The sequence below is a fragment of the Equus caballus genome, chromosome 10 (genome assembly GCF_041296265.1).
Source record: "Equus caballus isolate H_3958 breed thoroughbred chromosome 10, TB-T2T, whole genome shotgun sequence".
NCBI lineage: Eukaryota > Metazoa > Chordata > Mammalia > Perissodactyla > Equidae > Equus > Equus caballus.
In genome coordinates, this window is record NC_091693.1 from 39,566,162 (window position 1) to 39,578,958 (window position 12,797).

A 12,797-nucleotide genomic window follows, 5' to 3' on the forward strand; every position below is an offset into this window, starting at 1 on the left:
GCTCCATGTCAGCAGGATCACCCCGGGCTCCCATGGGCCCTTGCTGCCCAGGCAGAAGCCCTCTGACAGGGGAAAGCTTTCATGTGGGGTGACCTCATCAAGCCAAGACCCCAGGAGAGCAGATAGCGAGAGCTGATCTGGAAACCAGGCCTGTGCACAAGAGAAAGCCCCCACCACCACCTGGCTCTGTGCCTGCCATTTCCGCTGAAGGCAGGAGGGCTCAGAATGCGCGCCTCTTTCTAATAGCAAAAGGCTGTAACTGCAACCAAATAATATCACAATGGGGAAGAGCCATCCATCTTCCCATATCTGTCCATCTTCCAGCATCTGTCAGTTCATCAAATCTCCAGACCAGAGGGAAAACAGGCACCCAGAATTATTTCCTGAGGACTCAGAAAATAGTAAAATAATGGACAGTGAATTCAGAATAGCTATCATCAAAAAATTCAACGAGGTAAAGAAAAATATAGAGAAACAAGTCAACAAGTTCTGGAGTTACTTCACAAAAGAGATTGAAACTATAAAGAAGAATCAATCATAAATACTAGAGATGAAAAATAACAATGGAAGTAATAAAACATAATACAGAATCCCTGAATACCCGTGTGGATGCCACAGAGGAGCAAATAAGCATAATAGAAGATAGACAGGTTGAATGGCTCCAGAGGAAGAGAGAGAACTAAGACTAAAAAGGAATGAAGAAAATCTCTGAGAAATAGCCGACTCAATGAGGAAATGCAATATAAGAATTATTGGTATCCCCGAGGGTGACGAAAAGGAGAATGGAGCAGAAAGTGTGCTCAAAGAAATAATAGCAGAGAACTTCCCAAGTCTATGAAATGAGAGAGAAATGTGTGTGGAGGAAGTTTTCAGGTCTGTTAGATATGTCAATGTAAAAAGACCTACTGCAAGGCATATAGTAGTAAAACTGGCAAAAGTGAATGGCAAAGAGAGAATACTAAGGGCAGCAAGGCAGAAGAAAATAACCTACAAAGAAACCTCTATCAGACTTTCAGCACATTTCTCTGCAGAATCCTTATGAGCTAGGAGAGATTGGAATGACATATTCAAAACTTTAAAAGATAACAATCTTCAGCAAAGAATACTCTATGCAGTAAAAATATCCTTCAGATATGAAGGAGAAATTAAATCAAACAAACAAAAGCTAAGGGACTATGTAGCCACGAGACCCCGCTTACAAGAAATCCTCAAGAAGGCCCTCATACCTGAAAAAAGAAGAAAAAGGAGAAAGAAGTCACAAAACACAGAGTAAGAAGACAAACAGATAGAATCAGGATAGGATAGCAAATATACAACTATAGCATTAGGATAAAGGGAAGGAAAACACCAAAAACAAAGATAATCTTATCACTTTAACCACAAACTCAGAATACAAGTTGGAATAAGACATGACAATCATAACTTAGGATGGAAGGAGGAAAGGGACTGAATCAGTTTAGGCTAAAGAAATAACAGGCCACCAGAAAATGGACTATTTTACATGTGAAAGTCTGAATACAAACTTCAGGGTAGCCACTAAATTTCAAAACAGAACAGAGACACAAAAAATAAGTAAGGAAATAAGAAACTACAGAAGTCAATTTGTAGGCCAAAACACACAGGACGAGAAACAAAGGAAATGCAAGAAAACCAGAAAATGAGTGACAAAATGACATCATTAAGCCCTCATGCATCAACAATCACCCTCAATGTAAATGGATTGAAATCTCCAATAAAAAGACATGGAGTGGCCAGATGGATTAAAGAACAGGATCCAACAATCTGTTGCCTCCAGGAAACACACCTCACCTCCAATGACAAATACAGGCTCAGACTGAAGCAGGGGAATATGGTAATCCAAGCTAATGGCAAACAAAAGAAAGCATGTGTCGCAAGACTTATATCAGACAAAGTAGATTTCAGGATAAGGCAGGTAAAGAGAGACATAGATGGTCAGTATATAATGATCAAAGGGACACTACATCAAGAAGAAATAACGCTTAGAAATATCTATGCATGCAACACAGGAGCACCAAAGTTCATAAAGCAACTATTAAGAAACCTAAACGAAGATATTAAAAATAACACAGTAATGATAGAGGACCTCAACACTCCACTCACATCATTAGACAGATCATCCACACAGAAAATCAACAAGGAAATGGTGGAATTAAATGAAACGCTAAAACAGTTCAACTTAATAGACATATATAGAACATGCCATCCAAAAACAGCAGAATACACATTCTTCTCAAGTGCATATGGAACAGTCTCAAGGATAGACGATATGTTGGGAAACAAGGCAAGCCTCTATAAATTTTAAAAAAATTAAAATAATAACAAGCATCTTCTCCGATCATAATGCTGTAAAGTCAGAAATTAATTATAAGAAAAAGGCTGAGAAAGGGACAGAACACAGTACCATTCACAGCTACAACAAAAAGAATAAAATACCTCCAGGTGAATTTAACTAAGGAAGTGAAAGACCTACACAATGAAAACTACAAGGTTTTCCTGAAAGAAATGGATGATGACATACAGAGATGGAAAAACATTACATGTACGTGGATTGGAAGAATAAACATAGTTAAAATGTCCATACTACCTAAAGCAATCTGCAGATGCAATGCAATCCCAATGACATTCTTCACAGAAATAGAACAAAGAATCCTGAAATTCATGTGGGGCAACAAAAGACCCCGAATTGCTAAAGCAATGCAGAGAAAAAAGAACAAAGCTGGAGGCATCACAATCCCTGACTTCAAAACATACTACAAAGCTACAGTAATCAGAACAGCATGGTACTGGTACAAAAACAGGTGCACAGATCAATGGAACAGAATTGAAAGCCCGGAAATAGAACCACACATCTTTGGACAGCTAATCTTTGACAAAGGAGCTGAGGGCATACAATCGAGAAAAGAAAGTCTCTTCAACAAATGGTGCTGGGAAAACTGGAAAGCCACATGCAAAAGAATGAAAATTTACCATTCTTTTTCACTATTCACAAAAATAAACTCTAAATGGATCAAAGACGTAAAGGTAAGACCTGAAACCATAAGGCTTCTAGAGGAAAATGTAGGCAGTACACTGTTTGACATCAGTCTTAAAAGGATCTTTTTGGACACCATGTCTTCTCAGACAAGGGAAACAATACAAAGAATAAACAAATGGGACTTCATCAAACTAAAGCGCTTCTTCAAGGAAAACAGGATTGAACCAAAAACCAACCCACTAATTGGGAAAAAATATTTACAAGTCATATATTCAACAAAGGGTTAATCTCCATAATATATAAAGACCTCACACAACTCAACAACAAAAAATCAAACAACTCAATCAAAAATGGGCAGGAGACATGAACAGACATTTCTCCAAAGAAGATATATGGATGGCAAATAGGCACATGAAAAGATGTTCATCATCACTGATCATCAGGGAAACGCAAATCAAAACTATGCTAAGATATCACCTTACACCCATTAGAATGGCAGAAATAACCAGAACAAATTGTAGCAAGTGTTGGAGAGGTTGTGGAGAAAAAGGATCCCTCATACAGTGCTGGTGGGAATGCAAACTGGTGCAGCCACTTTGGAAAACAGTATGGAGATCTCTCAAAAATTAAAAATAGAAATAGTATATGACCCAGCCATCCCACTACTGGGTATCTATCCAAAGAGCTTGAAGTTAGCAATTCCAAAAGTCTCATGTACCCCTGTGTTCATTGCAGCATTATTTACAATAGCCAAGACATGGAAGTAATCGAAATGCCCATCAACTGATGATTGGATAAAGAAAGAACATATGATATATATATACAATGGAATACTACTCAGCCATAAAAAAGAATAAACTCGTCCCATTCACAACAACATGGATGGACCTTGAGGGAATTATGTTAAATTAAATAAGCCAGATAGAGAAGGACAATCTCTGTATGACTCCACTCATATGAGGAATTTAAACATGTGGACAAAGAGAACAGATTAGTGGCTACCAGGGGAAATGGGGGGTAGGGAGTGGGCACAAAGGGTGAAGGGGTGCACCTACAACACGAGTAACAAACAATAATGTACAACTGAAATTTCACAAGATTGTAAACTATCATAAACAATAAAAATTAACTTAAAAAAAAACTTTTTCCTCTTACCTTTTTAAAATCTATATCTGTATCTGTATTTAGTGAGTAAGGGCTTAAGAGTCTTGTTTAATCATCTCTTTTATTCATTCAGTATGTAGTCTATCATCTAAACAGTTATATTATGTCTTGATACGTTAGCTAAAACTTCCATTTCAGCCCCCTGTCATACATTTCAAAACATTAACTGCTAAAAAATTTTTGCCTATATTATTTTCTATTTCACAATTCTGCATGAGATTGACCCAGGATTATGTTGATACTTTTTGTACTCCCCATATCATGGAGCTCATAGTAAAGTCTAAAATGTGCTCACTAAATATATTTTGACCTGACTGGATAGAGAATAGAAACTTTCTCGTGTTTACTCTTTAGTTTCAGGTCCAGCATTGTGTCTCTCAGTGTCTGGTGACCCTGGGAAGTTGCAGCTTGTTGAGAAAATCTATAATATCTCTGCTTCTATCAGAAGTAAACATCTTCGCTGATGATCTGGGTACCATCAACCAGGTACATATAGTGTGAAACTGTAACTCGCATTTATAGGTAATACAGCTATAGGCTTTCTTTTTCTCCTTTTCTCCTCCCCTCTCTTATTGCCAGGCTGATATTTTAGTTATCACCTTATTTCTAATGTATGTGAATACTATTGCTGTGTACTGAAATTGTAGAAAGATACTGTCAGAAAATAATTTTCAAAATAAGACCATCTTGTCACCCTAACTTGTATGTATGTGCAAAAGGTGCCATTGGTGACAGCAAAAGAGGGCTTAGATGAGTGGCCTTAAATCTCTCCAAGCAGGCAGCATGTTCCTAAAGCAAAGCCGTGAGAGAAGTGAACAGGAGAGGATGCTAAGTGGTGAACAGCCTCTAACCAGTGGTCCTTGTCCTTAACTGCTCATGAGAATCATCTGGCTAACTTTTAAATATCCTTTTGCCAAGTCATATGCCAGTCCAATTAAATGGCGGTCTCTGGGGTTAAGATACAGGATTCGGTATTTTTATAGCTCTCCAGGTGACTCCAATGTGTGGCCAAGGTTGAAAAACAGTGCTCTAAGCACTTGTATCTGGGCAGAGTCTCATATCACTGCTGATAATTGTGTCTAAGGAACAGAAGTCATACCTGTATTTTAATGTTGACACTGGTATATTATGTGTTTCCTTTGTCAGCTCATTGAATATTTTTACTGTCTCTATGGTAGAATTAAACAGCACAATTAAAGGAAATTAGAGACAAGTATAAATTTTTTGGTAAAGAGTAAAATAATAAGAAAAAATATATACGTATATAATTTTAAATAGCTTTTAACCAGGTACTTACATCTAAGTTCTCTACATTAAATGACAGATATAAAAATATTATATAATCTAACTGAATTCAGTGTACAACATGGTAAATCATCTAGTCAGCAGTTTCTCAAGTGACTATTATGTGGTAAACTCTCTTAAGAGCTCTGTTGGATATCAAAAAAAAGTAATTGTTAACAATCTCAAGGAACTGAAAATCCATTTGAGAAGAAAATAATGTACATCTACTAATTAAGAAAGAGTTAAGTGTTAAAATGCGTAGTGCTGTTTGTAGGACATCCAAGATCAAGAATGTGATCAAGGTAGGTTGCAAGTCCCTGAAGATACTTCATGGAAAAGGAACAACTTGAACAATGGGTTTGAATTGGAAAACAGAGGATAACAGAATGTAGAGGCTCTGGGTGTTTTTTTTTTTTTTTAAAGAGTCCCCAGAATTCTAAGGAAACAAGGTGAGGTCTTAAAATTTAAAAACAGGAAACAATGTGGGAAATACGTTTGATCTAATTAAATTATTTGGAGAATAACAAAGTGTAGAAAATAGATTTTTATTTACATATTCTCATTCAGTTTTCACAATAACTACATGATGTAGTTAGACTCTTTACCCAGTTTATAGATAACAAAGTCAAACCTTAGAGTTGTTAAACAACTTGATCAAGATTGCAAAGAACATAAGCTAAAGCCATAATTCAAAACCAGGAATTCTGATTGTTGTCATGTTAGGATAGGAATAACAATAACACACAGCAATAACTAGTTTTTGGAAGGTAATAGTGTTAAAATGCTTTACATGAATTGTCCTAATCAGTTGTTTCAATAAGCCTTCAAAATGTCAGTATTGTTGTTTAAGGACAAGAAAACTATTGGTTAGCATTCTTAATAGACAACAGAATCCACTCCAGCCAGTTTAAGCAGAAAAGGATGAATAAATAGCTGTGGAATTGTTGGGAGGGCTGAAGAAAGGCCCTCCAGGCTGTGCTTTCATGAATGACTCCCATAGTCATACAGCAGAATTTGGCTGCCACAGGAGTTGCTGCTTTTGCCATCATGACCAGGAGGCTGCCTGCTGAATCAAGAAGATGCTGCTACAGTTGCAGGGTCCAGCAAGCAGTCCTGCCATGAGGTACAGCAGCCAAATGTATGCCCTGTGCTCTACCTGTCTCACTATGTGACTCAGTTTCAACTATAAAGTTTTTGTAAATTATTCGTTTCTAATAATTCAGAACCCTAGCAGTAAAGAAGTATAGAAAATGTAATTTTATGTTTTTCAGTTTTTTTACTGTAAAAGGGTGATAGAATGACTACTGATATAGTCAGTTCAAGGTGTCCATCACATCTAAGGCTCAGAGATTCAGTAACATGCTAGTAAGAGATGGAGTCAGCGTAGGAGGGAAGACTGGGTAAAGGCCACTTATTTAGAACTCTCAATGCGGTAAATCTTCCACGGGCAGCAGAAGAGATAACCACTGCATATAAGAGGTGATATCCAAAGGACTCAAGGAAAGATTTAATGTGAAGGGCAGGGTAGAATCAGTGGACAAATTAATATTATAAAACTGAGAGATAGGAAAAATAGTATCACTGAGAAGAAATAGGTAACTGGGAAGGAATACTTGTTTGAGAAGAGAAAAAAGTTGAGTTTGGGTATATCGAATTTGAGGGAACATGATGTAATCTAAATGATGGAATTATGAAATTAAAACTTGAGGGGAAAGAGAGGATCATACATAAAAATTTGGTAAGTATCATTATATGACAATCATGAAATGTTGAAAGAGAACAGAGACTCAGAGAAAAGTAGGATGGAATGGGAGAGGCAGTTGTACAGACAAGGAGAGAAGACAAGCTTTATTTTCATATGTATATTAGATGGCTGTTATAAATGTCAGGTTTAAATGGTTTTAGATTTTTGTCAGATAGAAAAAGTAATACATATTTACTATATATAATATGGATTATGAATAAAATCTATAAATAAAAATATAAATACTAAAAATCATACTACACATTCTGCTTTCCAGTTTTCTTTCTGTTAGTTTTTTCCTTCCCTAAATATTTGTATCCTACAATGCATAGTTTTGTATTCTACTTTCTCTTGTAACATCATGAGGACTTTTCACATGTTTTAATTTTCTAAGGGAATGTGATTTTTAGTGACTTAATTGTATCTTGTTCATGTTCATTGATTTATTTAGTCTTATTGTTGGACATATAGCTTATTGCTCAGTGAATTTTGACCTCTGATATAAAACTTAACATTAATCATTTTCCAAAGCTGATTCATGGAGATACCTTGTAGAAGTTGACTTTATTGCATTAACCATGAGAAGAAAATCAATTGATAGAAATAGAACCAGAAATAACAGAAATAATTAGATTAGCATACAGGTATTAAGACAGCTATTATAATGTTAAAAGAAAACATGAATAATAAGGGGAAAATAGGAAATTTCAGCATAAAGAGAAAAGCAATATGCATCAAAAAAGTTGTTAAAAATATAATAGGTAAATATGAAAAAAGATCTTTGCCAATAATCTCAACAATTTAGATTAAACAAGTTAGATTACACACATTCCTTGAAAGATGAAAATTACCAAAACTGACTCAAGAAGAAATAGAAAATATAAGTTACCCTGTGCTGATGAAATAAATTACATTTAAAATTATAACTCTCTCCACAAAGACAACTCCAGGACCAAATGAATTTTATCATACGTTTAAAGAAGAAATGATACCAATCTTACACAAACTCTCTAGAAGATAGAGGAGTATAGAATATTTCCTAACTCATGTTATTAAACCTGCATCACCTCAATATCAAAACCAAAGACATTACAAGAAAAACAAAAACCTCAGACCTGTATCTCTCATGAACAAAAGTAAAATCCTTACTGCATATTAGCAAATAGAATCCAGCAACATATAAAAAGAATAGTACATGATGATCAAGTGGGATTTATCCCAAAACTGCAATATTGTTTTCACATTCATAAAACAATCAAAATGACTCATAATGTTAACAAACTTATAAAGAAAACCCATATGATCTCAGTATATGCAGAAAAGCCAATTGGCAAAATTCACTACCCATTCATGATTTGAAAAAAACAAAGTACCAAAGTAAGAATAGAAGGAAACTTTCTAAACATGATAAAAGTTTTTTCTATGAAAACCCTGCAGATAGACCCAGTGATGACTTTCGCCCCAAGATTGGAAACAAGGTAGGGATGTCCTCACTCAGCACTTCTGTTTAGCATTGTACTAGAGATCCTAGCTTTTGCAATAAGGCTACTGTACTTTTAGAAATGAAGAAGTAAAATTGTATTTAGAGTCAACATGATCAGGAACATAGACAATCCTAGAGAGTTTACCAAAAAGCTACCAAATAGATAATCCTGAAATAGACCCACCTGTATACAGTCAACTGATTTTAGACATGGCTTAAGCTAGTTCAGGTGGAAAAGAATGGATCAACAACTCAATATAAAAATGAGAAAGAGAGTTGAACAGATCTTTCATAAAAGAAATATACTAATGGCCAATAAAAACATTAATAATATGCAATATTATTAGTCATCATAGAAATCCACTGAACAATGACCAGAATGGCTAAAATTAAAAAGAGTAACAATACCAAGTTTTGGTGGGGTTGTTGGAACTCATAAATTGCTAGTGGGAATGTAAAACAGATGGACAGTTTCTCAGAAAGTTAATTATCCCCTTAGAATATGGCAGAGCAATTCTGCAGCTATGGTGACATAAACAGTTGTGCAACATTGTTCATGGTATTCTTAATTTGATACTCTTCAAATTGAACAATGAACAATGTTCAAAATAAACAATCTTGTACATGGTATTCTTAATTTGAAGAGTATCATTCTGAAAACAACTCTTATTGCCACTGACAGGAGACTCAATAAACAAATTATCTTAAACGTATTCAGTGGGATACTGTTCAACCCTAAAATGTGTTGAGTCAATGATACGCATAACAGCATAGATGAACCTAAAAAATACTAGGCTGAGAAAAATAAGCCAGACACAAAAGAATGTATATGGTATGATTAAATTTCTGTGAAGTCCTAAAGCAGGCCAACTAATGTCTGGTGAAAATCATGGTTACCTCTGGGGTGGGCCTGGGATTGACTGGAAAGGGGAATGAGGGTTGGAGTGTGGTTGTGTGGGTATATGCAGTTGTCACATCTCATCAAAATGTGCCCTGAAGATTTGGGTGCTCCATTGTGTATAAACTATACCTGAATTAAAATATATTTTTGAAATTAACAATTTTTTTTCTGAACCAAAAATAAATATAATAATTTTTCCCAGTGCTTTTATACTCTGTTCTTTAGCTCACTTTAAAGACTTTGGTGATATCATAATGAATGCTAAGATGTCATCAAGAACTTTATGAACAGTTTTAGTTTTTAAAGATGAAAAATTTCTAAATAGCCACTAAGTCAAAAATTATATATATAATATGCTGCATATGAATTTGATTTGATTTCTAATATATTTGTTTAACAGATGCAGGAGAGATTCTGTTTTATAAAAATTAATGGGAAATTCAATAGTAATTATAATAGATATTTAGTGAGCCTTATGTGTAAAACACTATTCTAAATATTCCATACTCTACCAAGGCTTTTACATATCTTTCTTGTTTAAAATAGATTAATTTTAATTTTTATTTTATATCATTTAATTCTCCCAACTATACTATGCAGTGGTATTACTCCCATTTTACAAAAGAGGACATTAAGGATTAGAGAGTTTAAAGAGCCAGCCCACATCATAGTAAGCACAGCACAGGTTACTGACCACAGGAAGTCATCTGACGGCAAAGTCTGGAAGATAAGCTATGGGATATTTTCTGTTACTAACTGACCACCTTAGTTCTTTGTATTTCACTGACACTGCTTTATATTTTAATTTGTCTTCTGCGACTGGTATGTATATTATGCCCCTTATTTTTCATAGAAGTAAAATTATAGTAGACAGTATATTCATGTCATCCTTTTCTATAGCTGTGTTTATTTGAATGCAGTTTTCTTGGGTCTTGAAAAAGTTGTTTACATGATGTTGAGGATAAAACTTTCCTGATATCTTGACAAATATGTATTTTGTATTCCTCTGTTTGAGTCTTTTCTTTACCAGTTGCTTAGAATTAAAAGTCTGTATCTGTCATTCTTTTTGTAGAGGCAGAATTTCCTCATGATTATTGTATATTTACCATCCTGTGACATAATCACCATAGTTTTCTATTTATTTTGGAAATAACTTTGAAAAAGTGTCTCCTCTAGGATTCCATATACTACTGACATTGATTTTGTAAGGGCCTGCATTATTTGGCTATTCAAAACTGAAATAAAATCAAGATATTGATTTTAATTTCTCAATCATTGTGCCACTGGGACCTTGTGATGGAAAATTGTGTGAACAACTCCTCCTTTGAATGGTTCTTCCTCTTTTCAGATAGAATTCAAGCAGCTGCCATCCAGGAAAAGCCAGTCAGTAAACAAGTAGTTACAGAGAATCCAGGAGGTGAATATCTTTATAAAAAGCAATAGACATGTTTTTTAGGAAGTTTTCCGTTTTGTTTATAAGAATTTTATTAATAAGTTTACAGGTTTCTCTAGATATCTAGATGTTATGTGGTTTTCACAGAATCACACTTCTGATTAGGCATTACTAAAATTTTATACTACTGAAAGTTGTTTTATCAGTATATTTTATTTTTAAATTTTAACAAAATGTGTTTTTTTAAATGTCTAATGTGCTTTATTGTGGAAAGGTGACGTGGAAAAAGAGACATATGTTTGGTTTACACTTTATATGAACCTTAAGGAATCCTAACTCCAATCCTAGCTCCAATCTTGGCCCTATTAAATACAAAAAAAAACATAACCCCACCTCATTCATAAGCAATGTGCTGCTTTCCTAGGTAAAATCTAGTTTATCTTCAAGGCCCTGGCTGGAGTGGAGCATCCCAGAATCATGTGCTCTGAAGGTAGAGTAGAATGTACCAGTTGACTTGAGGTGAGGATAGCAATGATAGCATTTCACAAAGACACTGAAATCATTAGAAAGACAGATTTTCTGGTTGTGAAATAAAATCAGATAGGCAGAAAGAGAGAATCCAGAAACAAGGCATAAACTAGGCAATATTGAGATTCACTGGAGGTCCAGTCTTAGCCCTGGCTAAATAGCTGTCAACACCTGTGAGCAAACTCATGGTTATATTGTCAGATTGAATCCCATGAGTCAGAGAGAGCTTATTTAACATCAGCTTTACCAATAATTTCAAAGATATAGCCAACAAAGGGCACAGATGCCACTGAAGGAGATTTGAGGCATCTTGTGTGGTCCCCATATGTTTCAAGACCGAAGGAGATTTGGGACATCCTTTGTGGTCCCCATATGTTTTGTCTCTGCAGGATATGTGGGGCATCCCATGTGGTTTCCCATATGTTTGGAGACTGAAGGAGACGTGGGGCATCCTGTGTGGTCCCCATATGTTTGGAGACTGAAGGAGATGTGGGGCATCCCATGTGGTCCCTATATGTTTGGAGGAGACACGGGGAATCCTGTGTAGTCCCTATATGTTTGGAGACTGAAGGAGATGCGGGGCATCCTTTGTGGTCCTCATATATTTGGAGACTGAAGGAGGTATAAGGCATCCTGTGTGGTCCCCGTATGTTTGGAGACTGAAGATGCTGGGCATCCCATGTGGTCTCCATATGTTTGGATACATCTCTCTGGCCTCGAATAATAGATGAGGTCCCCAAGTGAGAGATTTTGGAGTTTCTCACACAGAAGGAGCTTTAAATTGTTAAACATCTCCATTTTATAATGCAGAGAATTTTACAGCTAATGTGGCCATCTTCAAGGAGCCATGTCTCATAGATTCTGAGTCTATGTAGTATAAATAGTTCTTTAGCCAAGAACTTTCTGCTAAGGACATTCAATATGTAAGATTTCCTCCTAATAGCAAATACCAGGAAGTCCAAATGATGAGGAGATAGGCCTGGTCGTCAGCTTCCTTTTATTTCTCCTGGGGCATATCCCCAGGAAGTACCAGCAGCTTTGCCTTCTTCCCCCCAATTTGCTATCAAGTTCCTGAGGCCTCAGAGTGCTAGGAGAATTGTTTATGGAGCTGAGTCAGCTTAGAAGGAAAATTTCTTTATAAAGGTATATTTCAGTTGTTGCATGGTAAATAAGTTTATGGTATCTCCCTCAAAAAGTATCTGTATAACTTTTAAGAAATAAAAGATTAATACAAAGATTATACAATGAACTACACACCAATAAGAAAAAGAGAGAAGCAATCCAAAGGAAAAATGAGCTAGCGAT

The 12,797-nt window shown here is 35.6% G+C and overlaps 1 protein-coding gene across 6 annotated transcripts in view; it reads left to right on the forward strand.

Moving 5' to 3' along the window:
• MEI4 (meiotic double-stranded break formation protein 4) overlaps positions 1-12,797 on the forward strand; it is a 235,672-nt gene that overhangs the window by 156,956 nt on the left and 65,919 nt on the right. For 4 of the 6 annotated variants that reach the window (XM_005596799.4, XM_023650676.2, XM_023650678.2 and 1 more), the window contains one exon: positions 4,514-4,645. The exons of the other annotated variants lie outside the window; for them this stretch is intronic. In XM_005596799.4, coding sequence (XP_005596856.1) covers positions 4,514-4,645 — 132 coding nt within the window. The remainder of the gene's footprint in view (positions 1-4,513; positions 4,646-12,797) is intronic. 6 annotated transcript variants of the gene reach the window in all.